This window comes from Lontra canadensis, unplaced genomic scaffold, assembly GCF_010015895.1.
Source record: "Lontra canadensis isolate GAN:19392208 unplaced genomic scaffold, GSC_riverotter_1.0 scaffold116, whole genome shotgun sequence".
Lineage (NCBI taxonomy): Eukaryota > Metazoa > Chordata > Mammalia > Carnivora > Mustelidae > Lontra > Lontra canadensis.
Window position 1 is genome coordinate 782,670 of NW_022631110.1, and position 27,732 is coordinate 810,401.

Genomic DNA, 27,732 nt, shown 5'->3' on the forward strand with positions numbered 1-27,732 from the left:
GAGGGGAGGAGGTGGGAGGGATGGGGGTGCTGGGAGATGGACATTGGGCAGGGTATGTGCTATGGTGAGTGCTGTGAATTGTGTAAGACTGATGATTCACAGACATGTACCCCTGAAACAAATACATTACATGTTAATTAAAAATAAGGAAAATACAGAAATAAATAAATAAATAGAATTTTTCAAATGGTTAATTCTAGGGACGCCTGGGTGGCTCAGTTGGTTAAATGTCTACTACATTTGGCTCAGGTCATGATCCCAGGGTCCTGGGATTGAGCCCCTCATCAGTTCCCTGCTCAGTGGGGAGCCTGTTTCTCCCTCTCACTCTGCTCCTCCCCCGCCAAGCTACCCGTGTCTCTCTGAAATAAATAAATATATAAAATTTTTAAAGAAATAATAAAGTGGAAAATTCTAAAAAATTAAATTAAATTAAATTAAAAATGGTTAATTCTATGTTATGTGAATTCCGCTTCAACGAATATAACATAGGTAACATATATTTTTATGCCCCGTTACGTTCTGCCTGCCTGTGATGAAAGTTTTCCTTTCCCCACCCCCACATCTTAGACTTGTTTAATTTTACTTTTAACTAAAAATAAACATGGTGACAAACTGAAAGAAGCTTGGGCAGCACACGAATCAGTGTTTGAGCTTCAGGTCACAGAACGACCCCTGTTTGACTCAAAAATCACTGTCACGTGTGCCCTGCCAGCCCTCTCGTACAGCACAGTGAAGGCTCAGTTACCCGGATCCTCGCTCACAGCCGGGACATCACCATATGCCAGACAAGACACAAACACGCTTTCTCCCCCTTGAGGTTGCTGGAAAAAGTTTAATCAGCTACAGAAATTTGTGAGAACCAAAGGCCACCTCTGGACTGAAAAAGAAGGTAGCCCCTTGGTTCTGGTTTATCTGTAATTAGATCCCCTTCGAGGCTTTACATTTATGTTTGGTAGAAAACAGAGTGATTCTTTAAGAGTGTGGTGATTTCCTCAGACAGTTCCTTCATCCTGGTTTCAGTGACTTCAGAGCCTTTAAAAAGAAGAAGAAGAATATAAGTATTAACAACATCAGAAACTGAATAATGTAAGTCTTTCAAGTACCTCAAGCTAGTCTTTGCGCCATTTTGGTTTGCTCCTAAAGGTCTCCATGTTTGAGGCAAATCGAAATCGAGAGAGATATGCTTTCCCTGGGGAACATGAAGATCCTTGCTGCTAGGTGATAGGAAGAGAGCTCATACTGGAGCCATTAACTCTTTACACATTTTCCAGAAGCTGCTATCCCGTGAATAGAGAGCTGCTCATCTACTTCGAGGCCTGCCATAACACTAGAGTTATCCCAGGCAGTATCAGGCTCTGAGCTTGAATTTAATAAACTTATCCAGGCTGCTATCCTCTCTCAGAAAGCCTGAAAGAACCATGGGGGAAATGAGCTGCCCTCAGAAGCCCAGCTGGTCTCTGGCATCTCCCTACAAAGAAATAAAATACCATTTTATTTCATACAAATCCAAAGAAATCTGCTTTTCCATGAATTACCTAAACCAGGGCTCAGCAAACTGCTTTTGTAAATGAAGTTCTATTGGGACACAGCCATGTCCATTCATTTATGTACTGTCTACGCCAGCTTTCCCCCTATAATGGCAAAGGACAATAATTGCAACAGAGACTGAACGGCCCACAATCCTAAAATATTTATGATCTGGCCCTTTACAGAACAAGTTTGCTGATCTATGACAACTCTAACCACTCTAGCCTCTGGATACACATTTAGAGGTGAGCTTACATATTTATTCCTGACCTCAGGTGCATTCCATTTTCCCCATGCTAACTGCGAGCTTTCTCGGATGCATTCCGGTTTCCCAAAAGCACGGACACCTGTCAGGTCTGTCCTAACTATGCCTGGGGATCACCTATTTGCTCAGGCAAATAGGAGCATCCCTCGAGAGCAAAATCCTGCAGGGCAAGTCCTATAACTCTCCCTTCTCCCCCAGGACAACAGCTTGTCTGGAAGACAAACAGAGAATACTAGAGACTTCCATCTTACCTTCACAGGCAGTCCTGATTATTCCAAGTCCTGTATTATTTTCAGCTTATTTCCAACTCGGCTATTCTTGGCTCTGAAAAGCTATCATCACTGGCATCGCTGTATCTATCACTAGATCAAAAGAAAAACTAATTTAGCAAGGTGTAAAAAACCCTGGACAATTATTCTATTTACAATTCCAAACACGTTCTGTAATTAATCTCCACTCAGAGAAAATGCTAAGGGATATTGTACTACCACTTTCTAGAAAGAAGTTAGTCCCACCACACACAGTGATCTTTTGTCAGAGGAGCTGATCACCTGCTTTCCTCTTAAGCTGGAAGTAACTTATTCCGAAAATTGATAAAAGCATTTCAATTTAGATTAAAATTTATAATCTTCTAAAGACCACTAATGTAGACCAGCAGCATGAAAGTTTGCCATTCCAACAGACACTCTCATACACCCAAGGGTTTGAGAAATTATTTGCACAATTATGCTATTTTCACATCAAAAGCTTTATGGGATGCCCCCACTACCTCGAGACCCATGTAGTATTCAGAATAGGACCGATGGCTGACATGGCTGCTGCCATGTTGGGATCCCTCAGAAGTACATTTTCTCCATGACAGAGCCCTGCAACTGTAGTTTTAACCTGAGATATGGGCTCAGGTCAGGGGTTCTTCTTGCTTGGTTCCAAATAAATCAGCAAGTAGATCAACTCCACAGGAGTTCTACTGACCTATGGAGATGACATTGCCAGGAAGTGAGTGTTTTATGCCTGACCCATTCCTAGCCTTGACCAACTTTTTGCTGACGGATAGCAGTAGAACTCTGAATTCCATAACACGTGAAAATCCACTTTTTTTTTTTTTTTCTTTAAAGGAGGAAAGGGAACAACTGAAGAAACCCTCTGCTGACACGTTAGGAAGTGAATATTTACTCTAAACACATTGAGCAAGTATCAATAAATACGTCAACAAGAATGTAAAAGACAACCTCACTCTCCTCCTTGACTTTTGGACAAAATACTGGAAAGGCTGTGGGGGCGGGGTTCGAGAATGAAGAGTAGATAGAAGAGGATTAAGAATTGGCAGAAAAGACAAGATATGTTAAACATGAATCAATAGCTCCTCAAAACAAATCAAGTAGAAGATACCCCCTACTTAATTTTTAGAGCAGGAAAATCACTTCTGTTACAAAAGGGTTTCCAAAAAAGAAACCACAGGAATAACTAAATATATATATATATATATATATATTTTTTTTTTTTAAACTGCCCCCAAAACTTGATATGTCCTTCCTTATCCACGCATTCTCATTACACAAACGTCAATCCGTCCTGGTTCTGGGTGACAAAAAGGGAATTGGAAGTTGCACTCAACTTCCTCGGGGAGAAGAAATGAGGGTCGGGGTGTTTTCGTGACTCACCCAGCACACAGCTCATTCGAGGTGGGGCCAGCATCCCCATCATGCTAACCCAAGCCACAAGCTCAAGTCTAAGCGGCGCTGAAATGTGCCAACAGGCACCTGGGGGGCATATCCCCTGAGTCCATAAGCAAGAAGGCCAGAAGAGCCAAGGAGATCCCATTTTCTCAGGCATCAGACATTACACCTGCTTCCTTCCCGAACTCAGAGCTCAGGGAGGAATAAGGTGGGCCCACATCCTCCCCCTTACACCCCTGGTTGTACTGTTTATTAGCCGCATACCTCCAGACTGGTCACTTGACTGCTGAGAGTCTAGAAAAAAAACAGTAACAATACCTACAACCTCACCAAGATGGTATGAGGGCCAAAAGAGAACGTCTGAATGTCCTCTGAAGACAATATAAAAATGTAAGCTGTTGCTGCTCACGAGTGTTACATATTCATGACACGGTATCTCTTAAAAAGTCATCGAAACATAAAGAAATCACAAAAACTGCCAATTGCGTGATTTTCAGAATTGTTTCTCGTCCCAGATAATTCCCTGCCCGTCATACCCGGCAGACCTGGGGTGGGTCTGTTTCCAACCTGGCGGTTGTCCTTTCTGTCTGCCCGCTGGCTGCCCCAAACTCTGACAACACCTCCAAATGGCACGGCTTGAGTTTACTCATTTCTAAGGCAAATGAGCGGGTTCGCTGATTTTTCTTTCCTCTGTGCCAGGGGCCAGAAGTAGGACAATGAACTAAACCACGGGGCTCGAGAACAGAATCTTAAAGCAGGCATTGCTGCTCAATGGCCTGATTTCAGGGTATCCACGCGCCAGCAAGCACCAAGTGCTAGAAGTAAAATGTGCCTTTTTTTTTTTTTTAAAGATTTTCTTTATTTATTTGACAGAGAGAGATCACAAGTAGGCAGACAGGCAGGCTGAGACAGAGAGTGGGGGAAGCAGGCTCTGCCCTGAGCAGAGAGCCCGATGCGGGGCTCGATCCCAGGACCCCGGGATCATGACCTGAGCCGAAGGCAGAGGCTTACCCCACTGAGCCCCCCAAGGCGCCCCTAGAAATACAATGTGGATCACTACCACACACAGAACAGCAGTGGCTCCTACACGTCCAATAAAATGTGAGCGCTACTCTGTGCTGCATGGGGCTTAGGGGTTCATTTTAGTTTCACAGGGAACAAACTTTAAACAGTCATAAGATATACTTGTCTGAGTATACTTTCACTTAATTCACGACATCTCAGCTCCATCTTAAGACTAACCCTAAATCATCTTCTCTGGACACAGACACGTGAGCATGCACACACACATTTCTCAGTAGGGAAAATTATTAGATATTAAGGTCTTACACGCGAATCTTTATGAAATGCCACAGAATACAGACCCACTGGTGTGTATCTTGATATATTTGGGGAGCGGATGTTTTAAACCCACGCTGCCCAATATGGTAGCCACAAGCCGCGGGACGCTATCTACCTTTAAATCAATTAAAACCGAATTGAACTGAAAATTCCATGCCTCACTCACACATATTAAGGGGCAGTTCAAGTGCTCAATATGTTACCGCGTTGCTCGCTTCTTGCCCCAGATATACCAAAGAACTGGAAACCCGAGACCAGAATGGGGAGCTAGAGTTCATTAAGCAGGTAGAGTACAGTGCGCTTCCAAGAGTGAAAGCAGGTCACTGCTAGAGAGCAACAGCGGCAATGGCCCCAAGAAGGTCTGGCTGCATCCTTTTAAGCCTGTTTTCTGCCTTAAATTTGGCTTTGAAGGATATGTTTGAGTGACAGCCGGGGGTTATATAACATTTTGGCTTCTGCGCATGCGCATACCCATGATGCATGCCGTTATATTTGTATTTATTTATGTATTGTGTATTTCTGAGTTTCTAAGGAGCTTCTGCTATGACCTCAAGGACAAGTTGTGCCTTCTCTGCGCATGCTCAGCTCTTGGAAGTCCCCTGTGGCTTCTGAGCCAGCTCGTGGCTAGGCCTTTCCCGCTCTCTTAGCCCTCAGAGGAGGCTCTGCAGGTGTAGCTGTTAATTCTTACGGGTTGCTCCGAGGTTGTGACCAGCAACTGCTTTATTCCTTCTCCCTCAGACCCAACTAACTGCCCAACAAATAGTCATGTGGGGCTCGTGACTGTCCCATTGGGCAGTGCAGATTATAGAACATTTCCATCACTGCAGAAAGTTCTATTGGATAGCACTGATTTTAAAACAAATGAATAATGATTAAAAACAGCAACAACAACAAACCATAATCACCATGTAATGGTTCTCCTTGCCACTCCCTAAAAAGATTTTTTTAAGGTCTGGCTATCTAGAGCTAGTTAAAATCATGGCAATTGTCTCTTATGCATGCATGTGCCTGCCCAAATAACAGAAGCACTTTTTTTTAAAAGTTCATATATATATATATATATATATATACTTTTTTTTAAAGTACACTCCAAGCCCAGTGTGGGGCCTGAACCAACAACCACAAGGTCAAGAGTCACATGCTCTACCGGCTGAGCCTGCCATATGCCCCCTATATTATTTTTTATTAGAGAAAATAAAAATCACCAGCAGTGACTCGTGGGAATCTCTATCCTTACAACACTGGCTTGACTTAGGAGACTTGACTGCAATAATCTACGTGTGGTTCTTTGACAAACAAAAGGTTGCTTATAGTCATTCGTTTGTCAAAGATTCCTGGTTCCTAGTAAATTCCCAATATAAGAAAATATATATTCCAAGGCACTAGGATAAGATTTAGTAATGCCTCATATTTCCCACCTTTTAGGCCACCCCAGGAGCAGCCATTAAACCACTTCTTCTCCATTAACAGAAAGAGGTAGTTGGAATTTTTTAGAAAATTCTGATGGCCAGGGGCGCCTGGGTGGCTCAGTGGGTTAAAGCCTCAGGTCCCAAGGTCCTGGGATCAAGCCCTGCATCGAGCTCTCAGCTTGGTGAGGAGCCTGCTTCCCCCTCTCTCTCTGCCTGTCTCTCTGCCTGCTTGTGATCTCTGTCTGTCAAATCAATAAATAAATCTTTAAAAAAATTTTTTTTGATGGCCAGCTTAGGATTCCCAGCATGCATGAGTTCCTACAATACTTTGTATCAAAAATTGATTTCATGTAGAAAAAGCATGTTTTAAAACAGGTTGCCATGCACACAGTTTTCTCCAAAGCATTGTTACTGCTATACTTACTTCCTTTTCAAAGAGCCCCTGGTAGCCATAAAATGTAAGAGCAATGGAATAAAATCTTAGTATGCTTTGATGAGTTTTGCATTGAATAGTAAATGGTAGAATTCGACCCCAGCAGGGCATTAAAAGCACAGTGGTCTCTATCAATATTAACTCCATTCCCAGCTGGCACCATGTATGTCATCAGCCTTGCAGTGTACCACCATCAATAAAGAGCACCTTTTAATCAACATTTAATCCCTAAGAGAAGGTGTACTCAAATGTGGTTTTTTAGTACCACTTTACTGAAAGAAGTCTCAAGGCATGCAGCTGGTGACAAATAAGGGGGGGCAGGAGAAGAGGAGGTGGCGTTGTTTTAAAAGGTATTTAAAAAACCGTTAAAAAGGGATGCCTGGGTTGCTCAGTTGGTTAAGCGGCTGCCTTCGGCTCGGGTCATGATCCCAGTGTCCTGGGATCGAGTCCCACATCGGGCTCCTTGCTCGTTGGGGAACCTGCTTCTCCCTCTGCCTGCCATTCTGTCTGCCTGTGTTTGCTCTCTCTCCCTTTCTCTCTCTGACAAATAAATAAATAAAATCTTAAAAAAAAAAAAAAAAACCGTTAAAAAAAAATCTTTTTTCCCCCAGTTCGCTTTTGCTTGAAATGTAACAAAGGGGAAAAAGTAGTATTTTTCTATCGGTTTACTATTTACAAACCACCATCTCAACTGTTCTTTGGAGCAGCACAAATGCATGAAGATCCCGAAGTTTGGGAGTAGAGACTTGGGAAAAATTACCCAGTTAGTAGCAAATCCAGAAACCAAATCCATAGCACCTGCTCTCCTCGTCCACACTGTCCCCAAAGAAACCAACTATTTGTACCTGTCAGGGAGCAAGAATTTCCTGTCCCCTTTAAGGTACTCCTCACTGGCCTAAGAATCCAAGTGACAGAGACAGAGTAACAGAAGACAATTGGAGGGACTAAAGTTTCTCTTGAGGGTCTCTATTGCCTTCAACTCAGAACAGTCCATGTGCCAGCATGGCATATTTTGCGAAGACCTGTCCCAAACCCCTTCAAACTTGAAATAATCTTTATGCTAAACTGGCCCATTTTGGGGTGGCCAACCCTTGGCCCCTACACACCATATATTGCAAGAACGGCCCTTGGCATCATCAACCATGCAGCCCGAAGTTTAAAAAAAAAGATAGGCACGGTGATTCCAAGTTTAAAATAGCGCTGGGAAACGCAGGGGGAAAAGAGTATCTTACCTTCCTAGTCAAAGAGAAAGAGGTACCCAAGGGGGATAAGTATGCCTTAGAGGGAGAAATGCACACTTTACAGTCAAAAGAGAGGCCACGCCCACCTCTCATGCCCACTGTTAGGAAGTAGCATCCTAAAAGGATACAGATTGGCATTCACCTCTCACTAAGCACTTCAGGAATGTGTATCAAGGGCCACAAAACTGGTGTGAGCTAAGGCAAAGGCATTAAAAGCTTCTACAGAGATCCAGGGACTGTAAACTGTTCCCTACGGATTTGTGTGCATTTTACTCTCTAAGTCAAGGGAAGCCACTGAGAGTTTTAAACTCCAAAATAATGTAGGAAAAATGGATTGAGAAGAGGAAAGCTGGAGGCATAGAGACCAGTTAGAAAGCTTTGTAGGAGGCAAGAGATGAAGACCAGAACTAAGGTAAAATTAATAATAATAATTCCCAGTTAGTGGCACCTAGCTGGCTCAGTCAGTAGAGTGTCTGACTCTTGATCTCAGGGTTGTGAGTTCAGGCCCCACGTTACGTGTAGAGCTCCCTTTAAATAATAATAATAAATTTCCATTTAATTTCCCACCACAGACCAGACACTGTGCTAAGTGCTTTACATTTAGTATGAAACTTAATCTTCATTAAGTGGGTACCATGTCAAGTGGGCACCATTACCATGCCCCTTTTATAAAGAAACTGAGGCAGAAAAGAGCAAGGTCACAGAACAGTGATTATAACCATGAAAGGAGTCCTATATGGATACAGAGTAAAGATTGGAAGGAAACACTCAAACATGAGCCCAGTGTGTTAGGCTGGTGGGTTTATGGGTCCTTTTTTCTATTTTCAAAATTTTCTGTCCTGTTACATTTAGAAGTCCACAGAACACAAAAATCTTCCCCAGATGGAAGCCAGTGTGTCACTTAGAAGGAAACCCAGAAGAGAGTCACAGAAGAGAGACTAGAGACAATGGTGAATGCAAATGGGTACCTTCTCTCCCCAACTGCCGCCAGGATTCACAGGTAAAAATGGAGAGAGAAGGATAAGCATGAAGGAGAGAATGGACTCAGATCCTAGGAGCACACGAGGGATCGGGAAATGGAAAGATATGGTTCCGGGTGTGAACTTCCTTTTAGGGCCCTTTGATTATAAAGTAGTTTCAGCTTTTGAGTTTGGTCTGAAAAAGTCAAGCAAATCTAGGGAATCACTGAGTAATTTCCCTCCTGTTGTTTCTGTATCAGACCGCTTCCTGTTTTGCCAAAGAAGACGATTTCTCTGCACAAAAGATATATATGTTGGGTGGAGGCATGAAATCCAGAATCCTAAAACTGAGAATACGATGCTGCTCAAATGTCTTAAGATTCTGGTCCTATACTTCTTCTTCTTCTTTAAGGTTTTATTTATTTATTTGAGACAGAGAGCTTGAGTGAGAGAGGGGAAGCAGCAGGAAGAGGGAGGAAGGGAAGCAGGCTCCCCACTGAGCAGGGAGCCCGATGTGGGGTTCAATCCCAGAACCCTGGGATCATGACCCAAGCCAAAGGCAGATGTCCAACTGACTAAGCCACCCAGGTGCCCCTGGTGTTATACTTTAAAGACATGTTACCTCTAAGAGCTGCATGTCTATGAACTGCTGACCGAGCCCCATCTAAGTTTTTGCTTTCCAACATGGAACGAGCACTGTGTAAGCCCGAGAGTTTTAGTCTGACCTGACACATGGGCGTGATAAATGGCAGCGTCACCCAAACTGGAAGCTGTTTCTTAACTTGGTATGTAGGGAGTGAGCCTAAGAGCCCTGCAGGGCAGCCCCAGAGACCCACATGCTGGAAAACCACCTCTGGACCACTTTGGACTCCGATCTCTCTTCTGTTTCCAGTTGCTTAAAAATGCAATTCTGAACAGAGATGATGATATGCTTTGTTTCTAGATACTAAAGAACTCACAGTTACAAGCACCTTGGTACAGTCTATTTAGTGTAAGTCCCCTAAAATTGCCTCTTTACAATCACATGAAACAGTCTCATCCCATTACATGATATGCCAGCAAACCAGGCAAATGCGCGGTCTCCTTTTGTACATGGGACAGATTATGTTTAGACACAGAGGGGAGATCTCAGCAGAGAATTACAATAATTTCCCATTGGATTTTTTTTCCTTTCTAAAACTGGCTTATTAGACTTGCACACACATACACAAAAAATAATAAAAGAGTTAACACAGCAGGCATGAGGCTGCTATCATTAGAGGGCTTGCTTGGTGGAGAGGGGAGAACGACTGAGGAACTTGGCTTTCAGGGTGTGTTTCCATTACTAACTGATAAGGTCCTTCCACTGGGTGTAGGCTGGTGTGATTTATGGTGAATGCTTGCTTTCCTTTTGACAGTCTGGAATCCGAGTGGTTCCCAGGTAGAGAATGCCTATGTAACCAGCCCCGATAAAAAAAACCTACACTCTGAGTCTCAGAGGGGCTCCTCTGGGCACAGACATCACACACATGTTGCTGCATGTTCACTGCTGAAGGGAAGGTGAGCTCTGTGTGAGCTCTCATGGGAGAGAGGGGGCATAGGAAACCTGCAAATGGGTTTCTCCACACCCCGCTTCCATCTTTTTCTCTTACTGAGCCAGTTGTGTAGGCTTCCTCTGTCACTGAAGTGAGTTTTCACCACGAGTACAACTATATTCTGGTTTCCTTCTAGTGAATCATCAAATGTGTGTGCCGTCCTGGGGGGACCCCCAAAACGAAGGCTCACCAGCTGTAGATCCCAAAATAACATCCTCACTGCAACTTCCCAGGCGCTAAAAGATAACTACTCTCTCCAGGGCAGAACGCAGAGGTTATAGTTCAGGTGTACTTGCTCAAAGCCCAAGATTTTTGTATTCTGGGCTTTAAAGATGTCAGCTGCACATGTGCCATATAATTACATACCGTCAGCCAATTTCTGGGGAAGGAAGTCATTATGCTGGTGTTCATATCCCTTGTTACATTTGTTTATGGTTGATTACAGACAGTAATCTTGTTTGACAGAAATACAGTAGCAACTCAGCTCACATTAGAGCCTGGCCATCGAAGCCCTTGTTCGCTTTCCATCATTCAGTAACACCACGGGGCTGGGCAGAGAGGAGCTGAAGTGCAAGGTTCCTCTGGAACATGGGTGTCTGTCCCTGTGGTTAACTCACGGTCACCCTTCTTAGTTGGAAACTACCCCCCCAACCCCTGCCGCTGCGAGGTGTCAAAATTAGACTAGTCCATATGCATCCTCCCCTGCTTCCTACAGTTAGTACTTTAATGGGTCGTAAACAACCCCATGCGCTAGGGAGCCAGGGGGATCACGATAAATAAGGTGCCAGCTGTGCTTAAGAAATGCACCACTTTATGGCTGATATGTAGGAATTCTCTGATGACCACGGAAGCCAGCTAGTCAGCTGTAACTCCCATACCCGCCTGAGAGTTCTGTTAAGAAGTCTTGCCTTCTCCTCAAGATGCACTGAGTCTTGCTCAGGAGTCAGTAGCAAGCAGCCCTTTTTCTCAGAAACTGCTGTAAGCTTTACCCAGAAACCACCATCCCCCCTGCAGGAAGCCACGGCCCATCTAACACACAGGTGGGCGGTACGCACAAATTAGAGAACACTCATTCTTAGCCGTTGCTTGCCAACAACCAGTTTGGCATGAATCCTTTCTCCGGGCCATCTATCTTCCTCTGCGGCCACCCTCCTCTTACATGCGAGCACCTGAAATAATAGTGGCTGAGAAGGGGCATGGCACACATGCGACATGTGACCACACGTGGCATCTGCTGTAAGCCACGCGGCATCAGAACACGGGAAGCTCTCCTCATGTACAGTCTCATGCTGAACCATGCCACGTGAGCCTGGTAATGTGCAGCTGCTCCACCCAGGCAGGGGAAAGCCTGGGGACCCTTGCAGTCAGCTTGTCACCGCAGCCCAGACTGCGGCTCCGCAGGGCACAGCTGGAAGACAAGAGCACTGGTTCAAGCGTGCCAGGAGTGATCCTCCATTGAGCAACACGCCAGACACGGGAATATGGAAAGCTTCTCCCGTTTGAAAACATGGGTCTGAGAAATGAGGGACAGCTCTGAGCCTCTCCTAGCAAGTGATGTCACAACGAAGCAGGCCTGTGTGACACGAGCACACACACACACATCAGACACCGATCCTGACAGCTCTCGACTGCAGCATCATGAGGGCCATTTGCTAGGATGAGGGTCAGCAAAGGTAATGATCTAAATGACATATATCCAGCCACTGAGTAATAACCCTTCCTAACGCCTCTATGATTCTGGCTAGTTCCAGCCACTTTTGAAGTTACTGCATCCAATACTTTTGCAGGAGAAGAAGTAAACATATGAATTCTTCCCAGACCAATATTTAAGTGTCAAGAAATGTTAGGGATTTTTTTTTTTAACCTAATTTTAAAAATCGTCACATAACTCATCTGGAAGAATAGCAAAATATATTTTTTAAAAAGTTCAATAAAAATGGGTGTAGGGTAGATAAGGGCTTGATTTACAGTAATGCTATGATAATGAAAAGGGTGCTAAGGGTTTAGAAGTAAGAGATGAAATCCTCAATGGAACAAAACAGAAATCCTTACAACAAATCCGAACTATTCAACTTGCTAACCATGGGGGTGGGGTGGCAGGTGCAGATCCTACCTTACACACCACGCCAATTAGCAAGTACATGTAGGTTACAGATTTCAACCATGAAACTGAAACCATAAGAATGCTAATAGAAAACAGATGGGCTATTTTTATATAATATTTTTGATAGGGAAAGAAAGATGTTAGACATGATGCTAAAGGCAGAATCCGTAAAAATTAAAGATCTGACCACATAAACTTTAAAAATACATAAACAGGGGCACCAGCCACCTGGCTGGCTCAGTCGTTGTGAGTGGTTGTGAATCTGAGCCCCACATTGGGTTTCAAGATTACTGAAAAATAAAATCTTAGAAAAAAAACAAACCCACAAATAAAGACTATATAAAGATTATATAAAGCCCTTCTTTAAAACTCTTCAGGGAAAATGAAAAGTATTGCTAACAACTTAAAAGACAAACAAACCCACTTTGAAAAATTGTTTGCAACCTAACAAGGGATTCGTGTCCTTTATATACAAAGAGCTTACCAATCAGTAAGGAAAAGGCTACAGTAACAAAAGGAAAAATAGAGCAGAGGGTTTGAAGAGGCTAGTCCTAAAAAAGCAAATAAACATATAATTTTTGTATATTCATTTATGTATATTCATTCATCAGAGACTCAACAAAAGCAAATCCCACTTTGCACTTCTCGAAATGACACAAACTTCTACAGTAACACCCAGCATCAGCGTGATTCGGAAAGCTGACATGTCCCTGCCTTGGATGTGAAGAAATCATTTTCATTCGGAGAAAAAAAAAAGATCGGGATTGTTAAGAAAGAAAAAAATTACTCTTTATTTTTTAAAAAAGTCCTGTACGGCTATGAAATGTCATGAGAGCCCTAAAATGTTGATGTAAGTGCTGCTGGAGTTGGTGCTGAGAGCAGTAAGCTGGTTACCTAGAGGACAGCTTGCATCCCTGTTGCAAGAAGGCGTGCAGGCTCCCGGTTGCCGCAAGTAATAGGCCCAGGTACGGAGGGGAAGGCTTCATCGGCCTAGAAGAAAACTCAGGATGGAATTGGACACCAACAAAATAGGGGTGATCTGAAATGAGAATAATCATGGTGTGACTGAAGCAAACGCAAGAGCTGCTTTAACGGTCTTATCTTTGAATAAGAAAACACATCAAATGGTGAGACAATTAACCTGTTAACCATCACTGACAGGTACCTTCCCGAACCCTCTTCATGGCAAAATCTCAGCCAGCAAAGCACATCTCGCTTAGAGATCTGGCCTTTCATCCGAGCAAGGTATTAGAGGGAGCAAAATTAAGCAACATTTTTGAACGGCAAGATGAATTCTGCTTTGCCCAAAGTCTGCCTGTATTTCGAAAGCCCTTCATAGACGTTTGCTGGCTCCATTTCCACGGTGCCCCTCACACGAGAGGCTACCTGTAGGGAATTCCGTCTCTCAGCTGGCTTCCAGCCATTTCCTACGAGGTCGTTTCCCTTCCCAAGGGAAGAGTGCCCTGGGAATGCAGCAAGTATGACTGCTTTTCTCATCACACTTTTAGGTTGGATATTAATCAGAGCCAGCACCATGAAACTGAACTTGTACCCTTATTCCAGCCTCTGCCAACTGATCGCCTGTGAGGAAGAGTCCCGGAGTGATAAAGGGTGGGCCTTTCTGCATGGTAATGGTGGTTACGACTCCAGGTGGTTAAGAGGTCAAGATATTTTTATTTTCTTCCTTACACTTTTCCCTATTGTGTGAAGCTTTTCCATGAGCATATGTTGTTTACATTAATGGGGCGCAATTTGAGCAATTTTTAAATTGAGGGTTGTATAAGCCCCTGAAGGAGCAATTCAAGCTCTCCAAGATGGAATAGGAACAGAAAAGTAGCTTTACCCAGCTACTTTTAAACACACAAATCCCCTTTTGGATTAGAAAACATTAAATGGGCAACATTTCCAAATCTGGGTAGAAATCTTATAGAGTTGCAAATTCCTTCCCCCAGTCAGAACCCTCAAAAACTATGTTGGTTACCCACCACCCCCACCCCCACCCCCCAGATTAGGAAGCAATTTTTAAAAAATAATTTTTCTATTTTTTATTAACACATAATGTATTATTAGCCCCAGGGGTACAGGTCTATGAATTGCCAGGTTTACACACTTCACAGCACTCACCATAGCACATACCCTCCCCAGTGCCCATAACCCAGCAGCCCTGTCCCTACTCCCTACCCCCAGCAACCCTCAGTTTTAGGAAGCAACTTCTAATTAGAAATCAGGCAACTCTCTAATCCCATAATTACTACTGTGCAGAGTATGGTTGCTGCTATAGTCCATACTTTAAAAAATCCTTTTAATTGCTATGTATATCAATCCAAAGATGACAGAATATAGGTTTAATAGAGGGGAGTAAATATAAGTTTAAAGCTTTCAATGAAATGCTTTATCAAATGATCTAAAAACCTAGGGTGGAATTCAAAATCACAAATCCCCATCACTTACCACAGGAGACCCAAAGCTCCTACTACAATAGTAAGGAAATGATGACTGAATGGAAATGCCCACTCTCGTAAGGTTATCATTGAAAGCTCTGCTATACAAAATGGTAGCTCTTAGCCACATGTGGCTATTTAAAGTTATTCAAATTCATTGAGCACATATCAAGTGTTCAACAGCTACACATGGCTAGTTGCTGCCATACTGAACAGGGCAGAATAGTCCATCGTTGCAGCAAGTTTCACTGGACAGGTCTGAGTCCAGAAAAATCCAGTGTAGAAATCCCATACCTCACATCTAGGAAGAAGCTTCCTTGACTGAGAGGGACACTCAGGGATGAAAGCTTGGTGAGGAGAATGCTACCTTCTCCCAGGAATGTGCCCCCTCAAGAGAAGAAGAAAAGAAATCATCCACTCTTAGAAAAGAAATGAAGCAATGTAGCTTTAAATTAAAGATCTGGGGATGGCTTCGAAGGACACAGTAATACCACTTTTGTACTACTGCAGACAGAAGCTACGTAAAGAATCATGGTCATGGCCAGGGACAAAACATTTGAATGAATGGACCACTCTTCTGAATCACTTTTCTCCAAGAGAATTCCTTATGCCAATATGAGGAAAGAAACAAAATAGTTGTTATTTTGATGGTGTTCTATCAGTCAGATAAAGTATCTTTTATTTTTTTTTTTTTTTATTTTTTTTTTTTTTTAAAGATTTTATTCATTTATTTGACAGAGAGAGAGAGATCACAAGTAGGCAGAGAGCGAGAGAGGAAGCAGGCTCTCTGCTGAGCAGAGAGCCCGATGCGGGGCTCGATCCCAGGACCCTGAGATCATGACCTGAGCCGAAGGCAGAGGCTTAACCCACTGAGCCACCCAGGCGCCGCCAGATAAAGTATCTTTTAAATAGTGCCCTTAATTGCTTTGAATCACATTCTGACATCATACTAATCTCAAACTTTGTTATTCCTTTTAGAACTCCTTGAGGAATGTAGAGATTCATGCCAAGTGCTTCTAAGGGGTAGCTAAGATCAGAATCTCCTGGGAAATTTTCCTTAATAAAACGAATTTCCTTGCAATCAGCTTTTTAAAAAGTGTCAGGATTGTACAGCGTCTCTCATTTCCTTCCCAACACGCATGAAATTTGAAAGTGTCAACGGGAATGTAAATCCAGGTGATGGAGAGGCATCTACGTATTTGCTCACGATGATGACAGCCAGGAGATTTAAAGGAAAGTAAGTACTTGAATGAAGTAAACAGTCATCTGCTTAAGAAATTCTCTGCCCTCTCATATCCCAGATTTAAGAGACTCCAACCGCGACCAGTGATTCACACTATAAAAATCCTAAAATGATGGGCATTTCCATCAGAAAGGCTACAGGAAATACATCCTCATCTTTTAATTCAAAACTTCAGGCATGGACTGATCATCTTAGGTGACATGTCCAGGGCAAACAAGTGGAACAGTAATATCCACTGAGGGCATGGCAGGACCTGGTATGGCTCCAGCACCCCTTGTGATGAACTGGACATCTCAGTAAAGTGGGAATGACATCAGCTGTCTTGTAAGTTACATAAGGCATGCCGAGTCCCTAGCAAGGGGTCTAGGGAGAAGCATCTAGTGACTGTGCACACAGTGTCCACTGCTTTCCTTCTTTGAGGGTCCAGGTAACATGTCACTGCATTCAGAGATGCCTTCGCCAACTTCAATTCCGCCCGCTGTTCAGGAAGTACCTGAACAGACTTGGGACAGAAAAGGAAAGGGACAAAGAAAAGGAATTTGAAGTAGAGAATGGTGACATGGGCTAAGATGGTAAAAGAAGTAGGAAATTTAGAAGACAAGTCCAGAATATCTGGAGCCTAAAGAAGATAGGTTGAAAAGGTAGGTTCTAGGAAATCACGTTACCATTTTTATAGTATTCTGTACAAACTAAGCATTTGATAAGTGAAAGTGGTTTATCTGCCAAATTTGTGTCACGTGCACTGTACATTTGTGACATATGACAGAGCCCTGTCCTCATTAGGAGGGGCTGCAGAGGGGACAGCCTGGAGGCAGGAAGGAGCTTTAGGAAGATTCTGGGTTGGAGTCACCATGCACTGGGGATGAGAGTGAGAGGGAAGGGAATGCTATCCCAGCTCAATCCTTCTAGAGACAGAATCTACAGGACTTGACAACTGATTACAAGTTGGCGGTATAGAGGGGAAGAAGAACAAAATAAGGCCAATTTTAAACCTGATGGTCTAGGACAGTGGTTCTCACCCAGAGACGTATGTGGCCCCTCAGGGACATCTGGCAATGTCTGGCGATGGTTTGGGGTGTTACGACACTGGGAGGTGGGGACGATGCTACTGGTGTCCAGTAGGTAGAGGCCGGGGATGCTACCAAATATCGCACAGCACACAGGACCACCCCCACCACAATGGGGTGTGATAGGAATGACCCCCCTCCCGATGCCAGTGGTGGCGAGGTTGAAAAGCCCTGAACAAGGAGACTGAGGATGACTTAGCAGAAACATTTTGGGAAACATGTAAACTTAGTTTTAGATAAGTTGTGCTGGAACTGCTAGGAGAACATCCAGATAGACAAACAGGTCAAGCAGGCACCTGAACATGTTAAGTTCAAGTCAATTAAAGGAAGTATATGTGTGTGGGTTTACAACAGGGGTTAGCAAACACTTCTAGAAAGGGCCAGGTCGTAAGTAATGGTATAGAAAGAGGGGGATGAGCGGTAAGCGTGGGCTTACTATGTATTTGCAGCTCTGAGTGAGAATAGTGTCCTCTGTCTCATCAAAAACGTTGCATGGTTTGTGCCTGGGCTCTTGAGTGTGTCCCAGCCCACACACAAACAACTTCTTCAGCAATCTTCCTCAATGGAAGTCCCTACCCCTTTGTGCTGTGTTTGGTCTCACTAAGAACTTCTGTGGGTGCAGGGACTAGTGTTCAAAAGTTAAACGACTGGCCCACACTTGACCATGGAGCACAAGTGGTGTGGAAAGGCAGACTCCAGGTAGAATGAGAGGCCAGGTCCCCCACACAACAGATGTCAAAACTGGTCATGAGTAGTGAGAAGGGCACTGGGCCATTTTTCCTCCAAAGAGGGAGAAAGCAGGGGAGCCTGGGTGGCTCAGTGGGTTAAGCCTCTGCCTTCGGCTCAGGTCATGGTCTCAGGGTCCTGGGATCGAGCCCCGCATTGGGCTCTCTGCTCAGCGGGGAGCCTGCTTCCCCCTTCTCTCTGTCTGCCTCTCTGCCTACTTGTGTTCTCTCTCTCTCTCTCTCTCTGTCAAATAAATAAATAAATAAATCTTTAAAAAAAAAAAAAAAGAGGGAGAAAACAGAGTGTTACTCAACAGTGGGCTGTCTTCCTTCCCCAGAGCAAGTAACCTAGAGGCTAGCAACAGGAGAAGGCCCAGAAAGGGGGCAGGGATGGTGAGGAAGCATAACAGTAGCAGAACTGGTAGACTCAGAAAAATGTATCCTTTTCTGGTAGATTCAGACTAGTGGGCCCCCAAATGAGGAGGATTATAAGTGGTCTGTTTTTCTCCAGTACGTTATATTTAGTCATATTATTTCTATTTAGTTACATATTTATTTCAAAGGAGAGAGGAAAAGAAGGAGAGCAAACAAAATGAGTGTCAACTTATGGCTTCACATAGAATGGCAAATTATATCTCCACCTGTAAGAACAAAAAGACGTTAGGTTACCATGAAAATTTTCAAAAACAAAAGAGCCTACTTACTTGCCAGTTCAATGATTTCCATCCTCTCTCCATCAACATCCTGACCTACAAAACTTAAGTCATTCTGCTCCAACTGACTGATCAGGCTCGGGTTCACCTGGAAAAACAAGAAATTACGTGCTTTGGGGCAGCAGAGCTAGACAGACATATCGTCTCAGAAATGTCCTCCATCAATTGGGTGGGTTTTCCATTTCAGTGATGTTCTTAACTAGTAGTTAATTTCTATATCCCACCCTCAAAGCTTATTTTTTTTTCCCCAAAGCCTATTTTTAAACTCATGATGAACCTGAGAAACAGTCTAATCACAGTCCCTAAACCTGAGATGCCCACCTTCTGTTGCTCTAAGATGAGATTCAAAAAGTAGGACTGTGACACAGATATTCTGACTTGGAACCTTGAGATTAGCTATTTATAGCCGCCACCATATTTGTTTCTTCCCTTGAGTTATGTATAATTAACTGTTTCTCCCCAAATCACAAATCTGCTTGAGGATTGAAACTATCTTATTTCCCTTGTGACTAGCCCCAAAGCTTTCTTCACACATATTTACATAAATCCTTTAAAAAGAAGCTTGAAGCAATTTTTCTGCTAGAATATTGGTTATAGATGACAACTGGATGGGCTGGTACTCAACCTCTTCCCTCATTCATCGCATTCCCGGTCCTTTCCCAAACTTTTCCGCCTCTTCTTCAAAGAAAGCACTAATCATCTAAATCAACCTGTCTTCCTCAATCTTAACCCCATGTTTTTATTTTCTTTTTTAACATTAGGCTAGTTCTCATAATTTGTCATTTTTCCTTTTTTTAAAAACAGCTTTAATTTAGATATAATTCAGATGCCATACAATTCACCCACTAAAATTGTACAATGCAATGGTTTTTAGCATATTCACAGAGGATTTCAGCCATTGCCATGATGAATCCAAGAATAGGCCCTATCCCCTCTAACCATCATCTTTTAATCCCCTCATCACCTCCCCACCAGTCCTAGGCAACCACTAATCTATATTCTGTCTTTTTCGATTTGTCTGTTCTGGGCATTTCAGTTAATGGAACCCTATAGTATGGAGTCTTTTGTAACTGGCTTCTTTCACTAAGCATCATGTGTTTTAGATTCGTGTCTCCAGTAGCACATATCAATATTTCACTTCCTTTTAGTATCAAATAATTCTATGGATAGATCACATTTCATTTACCCATTCATCATGTGATGGACATTTGGGGTGTCTCCACTTTTTGTTTAACTATTATGGATAATGCTGCTTTGACCATTTGTATACAAGTTGTTGTGTGCATGCACATTTTCATTTGTCTTGGGTTATATATCTAAGGATAGAATTACTGGGTCATATGATAACTCTGCGTTTAACTTTTTGAGGAGCTACCAGATGGTTTTCCAAAGTGGCCGCACCATTTTACATTCCTACCAACAATGTATCCTCACCAACACCTGTTATTATTATTTTTTTAAGATTTTATTTATTTAACGGAGAGAGAGAGCACAAGCAGGGGGAGCAGCAGGCAGAAGGAGAGGGAAAAGCCGACTCCCCATGGAGTAGGGAGCCCCATGCAGGGCTCGATTCCAGAACTCCGGGATCATGACCTGAGCCAAAGGCAGATGCTTTAAAAAGACTGAGCCACCCAGGCACCCCTATTATCTGTCTTTTGATTATAGCCCGCCTAGTGGGTATGAGGTGGTATCTCTTTGTGGGTTGTTTTTTTTTTTTTTAAGATTTTATTTATTTGTTTGACAGATCACAAGTAGGCAGAGAGGCAGGCAGAGGGTTGCGGGGGGAGGCTCCCTGCTGAGCAGAGAGCCCGATGTGGGGCTTGATCCCGGGACCCTGCGATCATGACCTGAGCTGAAGGCAGAGGCTTTAACCCACTGAGCCACCCAGGCGCCCCTCTCTTTGTGGTTTTGATTTGCATTTCCCTGATGATAAATGATGTTGAACACCTTTTCATTTGCTTATTGGCCATTTGTGTATCAAAAAAGATACACAAATGGCCAGAGAACTGTCTCTTCAGAATCTTTCACATTATTTAATATTCAGTTGTAAGAATTCTTTATATGTTCTAGATAGAAGTACCTTGTCTGATATATGATTTCATCTGTACTTATTTTATCTGTTATCTTGTTTTTTGTCCTGTCCATTAGAATATAAGCTCCATAACAGGAAAGGAACTGTGTGTGTCTTTCTTCCTTCCATCTCCAGAGCATATCAGATACAAAGTAAGTATGAAGTAATGGATGGCCACAGCATTGTGTGCACACTAGTTCTTATACCTTCTGCCTACCACCTAGGCAATGCAGCTCAATAGTTTCTGGTCCCACCAGCTGGGCCAGTTCCCAATGGAAAGAAGACCAAAAATGGCCTATACTCGGCAAATTGTTCCCTAAGTGTAGTGACAATATTGGTAGCCTACCCAACATCAATTCTCATTGGTCATCCCTCCAAACAGAACCCTGGACTTTTTCCAGCATTTATGCCACCCTTGCATGACCCGTGGGACTCCATCTTCCCCATTCTAGAAGTTGGCCCTGATTAGTCTAAGTCAAACATCATAAACCTATCCCTGTTAGCTGATGAATGATGCAAGAACCCAGGTTTAACCCTGCAAGAAACCAGGCTAACCCTGGTTTAGCTTTGCCCTTGCGATGGTTACTAGTTCATAGGTGGGCAGGTAATGTGTACTGATCCAACGAAACTGAAGAAAAACTTCCATGTCTAAAGATGCATGTTGCCTCTGCTGCTGCTGGTAACCATCTTGCAACTAGGAGGGAGATCAGCCCAAGGGCAAGGCAAACACACGGAAAAAGGTAAGGCCAAGAGAATCCCAGAAATAGTAGAAGCCCTGACCATACCGTGCCTGCAGCCTACCCAGCCTCTGAACTATCACCTGATATAACAAATTTCCTTATATTGGAAATATGAAATTTTTACATTTTTAAATTTTTTATAATAAATTTCCTTATATTGGAAATATGAAATGAAAAGGTGTTCAACATCATTTATCATCAGGGAAATGCAAATCAAAACCACAAAGAGATACCACCTCATACCCACTAGGCTGGCTATAATCAAGACAGATAATAGGGGTGCCTGGGTGGCTCAGTCTTTTTAAGCATCTACCTTTGGCTCAGGTCATGATCCCGGGGTTCTGGAATCGATCCCCTCTGCTAAATCTGGCATGACTCCCCTGCGCCCGATGGATACCACCGAGCGGGACACCTTTTCCAGATGTCCACCAGTAATCACTGCAGTTCCTCAAACTAACCATCTACATTCCACAGTAATTCAGCATGTAGGCCATACCTCATACCGATGTCTGTGTCTTTCTTCTATAAAAGGAACATCACCATAAAGTTTCCCTGTGAAGATACAAGAGTGAAATTAACATCCAAGTAATCAGCTTTGGAACGACATCCAGAGCGTATATGTGAAGGACGTCTCTTTGACCTACAAATTACCTGGACTGGTCCAGATAGTCATCTAGAGTTTCTTCTCCTACAGCACAGAACAGGAAGAGCTTCTTTGAAACTCTGAAGCAATTCCCAAGTACGCCATCAGCACGGCATAAAGGGAAACAGAAGCCCTCTGTTACACAAGTCACCATGGATTCCAACAGACAGGCCCTCCTCTGCCACACCTGCCTGCAGTTAAGGACAGAGAGGCGGAGGAACGTCTGAGCACCATCACTTCTGGGCAGACTCATAACAGGGCTCCTTTTCCAAAAGAAGAAAATGAAACCAAAAGAATGGAAATGAAACCGAAGGACTTGCCCAAAGCCCCAACCCCGCTGGCAGCAGGATCTTGAGCCCAGACCGCCCCCAACTCCCCGACACCTGGTCCGTGCTTTTTCCACCACACCAGCTACTTCTGCGTACTGGCCAAATTGGTTTACACCCCCCCTTAAACACGGGCCTGTCCTCTGGCTCTAAAAATTCAGCCTCTAAGAATTCACCCCAGAAAACAGAAAGGAAGACAGCAAGTTCACCACGAAGATGCATGCCACTTCGTTATTTAACAGTGAACAACGAAGCAAACTGAGCCCCAGAAATCGAAGACTGGCGGATTAAATGAAAAGCCTAGCCACTAGTGCTGGGACACATTGTCCTACTCCAGCAGAATCCAGAGCAGTGCTCAGTTCCACAGGCAGGGGACTGTCAGACCCTCCGAGACACGCCATAAGGCTGTGGAGCAGGATGTTTGTGTCTCCTCTGCGCTTTTGACTTGGATAAAGAAAGTGCACATTGGCTGCATTCTGCTATGACTTCATACGATCATTTATCACGACTGAACCTCTATTTTGTCCATGTAGACACTGCTCCCTGGGGACAATGTTAATCATAGTGAGTATTTGCCACAGGTGTTCTAGAAAAATTGGCAATAGTGGGGATAGGGAGCTACTCTGAGAGAGCTCCAACGTGCCACTGAGAGGGCAGTCATTCAAGGCAGAGCCTTTGTACTCAAACTATTGGTTCATAAAAATGAAAGGAAAAATGGAAACAGCGAAATAATGTCCAATTGGACAAAACAGAAGCATATATACCATTGCAAAGTTACGAGAAAAATCATTTGAAAGCTCTGGACCCAACTTGGAGAGGTTCCTGATTCCCTTATGACCTCTGACTTTGTGACTGATCTTTTCTTCCTATGGTCCAAAATTTCTTCTCTGCTTACTGCATTACAATGGATGACTTAGACGTCCAATAATAGAGCCTGCCAATGTTAACAGATGGTGAAGAAAATGGCAAACATCTCCAAATTAAGATATAAGGAATTCTAACTTCAAGTCATCAGGACTAGCAGGATATTACACGACCTTTTGAAACTGGATGCTGTGTGCATACTGCCGGCTTAAGGCAAATTTTGTGTTTGCTAAGATACCTCAAGGGAGACAGGACGACAGGGCTGGTGTAGTGACGCTGGAACCAGACCATCTGGCTCTAAATTGCACTACAGCATTGAATGGATGTGTGGCTGGGGCAAATTATTACAGCCCTCTGCCTCAGCCTTTTCATCTGTAAAATGGGCATGATTGATAGTCCTATTCCATAGGGTTGTTGTGAGGATTAAGTAAAACACTTGGGGGGTGCCTGGGTGGCTCAGTGGGTTAAGCCTCTGCCTTCGGCTCAGGTCATGATCCCAGGGTCCTGGGATCGAGCCCCACATTGGGCTCTCTGCTCAGCGGGGAGCCTGCTTCCCCCCTCCCGCCTGCCTCTCAGTCTACTTGTGCTCTCTGTTAAGTAAATAAATAAAATCTTAAAAAAAAAAAAACACTTGGAACAGTAAGTAAACCATGTGACTGTTAATTAGACTCCAGACTATGAAATCCAAGTAGAAAGAAGACAAAACATAAGCTCTACAAGATAATGGACAAGATAAGGACCTGTCCCTTCAATTGATGTCTAGCACATAAGCAGGTACTTAATAAATATTTGTTTAGGGGCGCCTGGGTGGCTCAGTCAGTTAAGCATCTGCCTTCGGCTCACGGCATGATCCCAGGGTCCTGGGATGGAGCCCCGAGTTGGGCTCCCTGCTCAGTGGGGGTTCTGCTTCTCCCTCTCCCTCTGCCTGCCACTCCCCCTGCTTGTGTTTTCTCTCTCTCTAAGAAATAAATAAAATCTAAATAAATAAATAAATAAATATTTCTTTAATGGATGGATCATTTCTATGTGTGTGTATATATATATATATGGTATATAATGAAACATGTTTTCAGAACTTTGGAAATACTGTTTCATGGACTCAAATTCTTACCTGAGCACTTATAAATCTGTCAAGAACGAATTTACAAAACTAATCCACTGCCATATCCATGAAAGAAAAAATTGAAATTTCCTTTATAACAATATGTTGAGAATAGCTCAGAATGTTACCAGTCCAATTCTATTTGAAAACACCTTAAAAACAAAATAAAACCAAGAATGCTCATTCCAGGGCCCTGGCCCCAGGGATTCTGATTTGGTTACTTTCAGGAGAGGGCCTGGGCATGTGGGTTTTTACAAAGCGCCACAAGCGACTCCCTGTGTATTCCGGATTAGGCACTGCTGATCCCCACTGTGGCTGAAAGTGCTGTAGGAGGACAATCAATGACAATCAGTGACAAGGCAAGCTGCCGCTAGCTGCTGCTGACTGCAGAGTGTATCTAGGTGTGGAGTGAAAAGACTGAGGGCTAGATACACCACGTTGTGAGGAGCAGTTCTCCAGATGGATTGATCACGCACTCGTGCCATGTGATGATCTTAGGCACGGGGGAAATCTTCAACAAAATGACACAGTCTTTTCTTTTCTATCCTAATCTGGAGACAAAATCAAACGCAACAGAGATTAACTGCACATAAGCTTCATGTTGCCTTAAGAAGCAAGTTGGAGGGGTGGGCGAGTGCCTGGGTGGCTCAGTCGGTTAAGCATCTGCCTTGGGCTCTGGTCGGGTTGTGATCCAGGGGTCCTGGGATGGAGCCCCGCAGCATTGGGCTGCCTGCTCAGTGGGGAGACTGCTTCCCCCTCTCCCTCTGTTCCTCTCCCTGCTTGTGTGCACATGCACACTGTGTGTGTGTTTGAACTGTATACTTTAAAATGGTTAAGATGGGGGGCACCAGGGTGGCTCAGTGGGTTAAGTGTCTGCCTTCAGCCCAGGTCATGATCCCAGGGTCCTGGGATGGAGTCCTACCTCGGGCTCCTTGCTCAGCGGGGAGCCTGCTTCTCCCTCTCCCTCTGCCCCTCCCTCCGCTTGTGCGTGCTCTCTCTCTCCCTGACAAATAAATAAATTCTTTTTAAAAAATGGTTAGGGAGCCTGGGTAACTCAGTAGGTTAAACCCTCTGCCTTCGGCTCAGGTCACGATCCAGGGTCCTGGGATCTAGCCCCGCATCCAGCTGTCTGCTCAGCGGGGAGCCTGCTTCTTCCTCTCTCTCTCTGCCTGCCCCTCTGCCTACTGGTGATCTCTGTCAAATAAATAAAGAAAATCTTTTTTTTTTTTTTTAAAGATTTTATTTATTTATTTGAGAGAGAGACAGTGAGAGAGAACATGAGTGAGGAGAAGGGCAGAGAGAGAAGCAGACTCCCCGTGGAGCTGGGAGCCCGATGCGGGACTCGATCCCGGGACTCCGGGATCATGACCTGGGCCGAAGGCAGTTGTCCAACCAACTGAGCCACCCAGGCGTCCCAATAAAGAAAATCTTAAAAAAAAAAAAAAAAAAAAAGGTTAAGACGGCAAATTTGACGTTATGTGTATTTACCACAATTAAAATGTGAAAAAGTAAAGGCTATGCAGCCCCATTCTTGCCCCCACCACCCCCTCTTCCCCTAACTTACCCTTTATCTAAAGGTCCCATCCCCATCCTTTGCAACTTGGTTTTTGTTCCTGTTGTTTTACTGAACAGCTCTCAAAAAGACCCAGCAAATGTGTCTTCAGTTGGGACCTGAGTAACTTCCCCTTTCCCCATCTGTGACCTCTGCTTCTCTGTGCACTCTCCTCACCCCATTTACTAGCTCTTCATCCTCAAGTAGGGACACCTGCTCAGAACCATACCCTCCCTTCTTCCCCCACATTCACTGCTGAAAGCCATCCCCCGCCATGCTCTAGACCCCCAATCTGTACCTTCTGATCCTTATCTTTCACCTGGGCCCCACATTTCCTATTTCCATGGGAGCTAGAGGAAATCACCCATGGCATGTCCAAAAGGTAACATCACTCCCTGATGGGCTTCATGACCTCTTCCCTCTAGGCAGAACTGCCTTACCTTTGCCCAAACATCTTTTAATTGCTGCACCAATGTCTTAATTAGACTCCCTTTAAAGACTGCTCAGAACCATGCCCTGAACTAAGTAAGCACTACAGGGGCTAGAGTTTTCTGTTTATGTGCAAGGGTCTGCTGGCGTGTGTCTAGTTCAGAGATCCCAAAACGCTGCCCAGGGTACAGATGTTTGGTGTATTTGGTTTGCATGGTGTTGGCAAACACACAGTGTTTTAAAATTCTGAATAAGTTGCCAACATTTAGAAACCAGATTTGTCATAAAACTCCAGACTTCCAGATTCTCTTAGAAAGTTCGAAGACTGGCAACAGTGAAGCCATAGTTCTTCATGCAACTATGAGTTTTAGCTGTTGACGGGTCAACTGCTTGTCAGTTTGCCCCAGTCCCCGTCACTCCCTACCACCTCTCTAACTCTAAGGCTGGATGTAGCTGCCACTGATTGTCGAGTTAAGCTATGGCACTTCTTACACCTGGCTGTTTGACTCATTTACATTCCCAGCCCAGTCCTACTGGCCCAGCTGTTCAGTCCAATGTCGATTCAGGGTGTGTGTCCCTTCTCAAGCCAAGCATGTGGTTTCAGACTGTCTTTCGGAAGCCAGAGGTGGGGTCTTCACTTTCTGCAATCCCTGTTCTTCTCCCACAAGACACTCCTCCTGAGACCTGTGGAACCCTGTCTTGGGGCTCTCAGCGCAAGGCAGCTTTCAGCTCTGTGAGCTGTTTGGGTCTTTCTATCCCCTCTTTAATTAAGGTCTGCTATTTGATATAGTGAGATGGCCAGGAGGTCGGGCTCAGAAATCTCCTGAGTGACATTCTAACAAATGACTTAAGCTGCCTAAGATGCCTTTCTCTCTTGTGCAAAATCCACCCAGGTCGGTGTTGAAAGGAATAAGTGAAACGATGCACAGAACGTCCTCATTACTGATGCTTAGAAAGTGTGCAGTCGGGCCAGCCGCCATCTTTCTCCTTCTTTACTTATTACTTTTGGATCTTGGTATACCGTTTCTTCAGTTTTTATAAAACATCACATTCCTTTTAAGCATCTAAACTCCTCTTTCTCTAATTTTATTTTTCGTGATCTGCTTTTATCTCAGTTTGCTAGTATAAAAATGCTAATTTTCGATTTTTGAAATGTGAGTCCTTGCCTTTAACTCCACATTACAGCATTATATTATTTTCATTGCTTGCATCTCTTTCCCCCACCCCGACTTAGTATTCTTATCCCATCTTTAATACCTCTTTTCTTGGATTTTTTTTTTGTCTGCT

At 43.8% G+C, this 27,732-nt stretch overlaps 1 protein-coding gene across 3 annotated transcripts in view; it reads right to left on the reverse strand.

Annotated features, from left to right (window-relative positions):
• Positions 1 to 812: 812 nt before the first annotated feature.
• Positions 813 to 27,732, reverse strand: part of CTPS2 (CTP synthase 2) — a 96,053-nt gene continuing 69,133 nt past the window's right edge. For all 3 annotated transcript variants that reach the window (XM_032840748.1, XM_032840746.1, XM_032840747.1), the window contains exons 15-19: positions 22,026 to 22,081; positions 18,710 to 18,806; positions 13,424 to 13,568; positions 2,044 to 2,154; positions 813 to 1,032 (exon numbers count right to left, since the gene is read on the reverse strand). In XM_032840748.1, the coding sequence (XP_032696639.1) occupies positions 2,085 to 2,154; positions 13,424 to 13,568; positions 18,710 to 18,806; positions 22,026 to 22,081 (368 nt within the window). In that variant the 3' untranslated portion in view covers positions 813 to 1,032; positions 2,044 to 2,084. The remainder of the gene's footprint in view (positions 1,033 to 2,043; positions 2,155 to 13,423; positions 13,569 to 18,709; positions 18,807 to 22,025; positions 22,082 to 27,732) is intronic.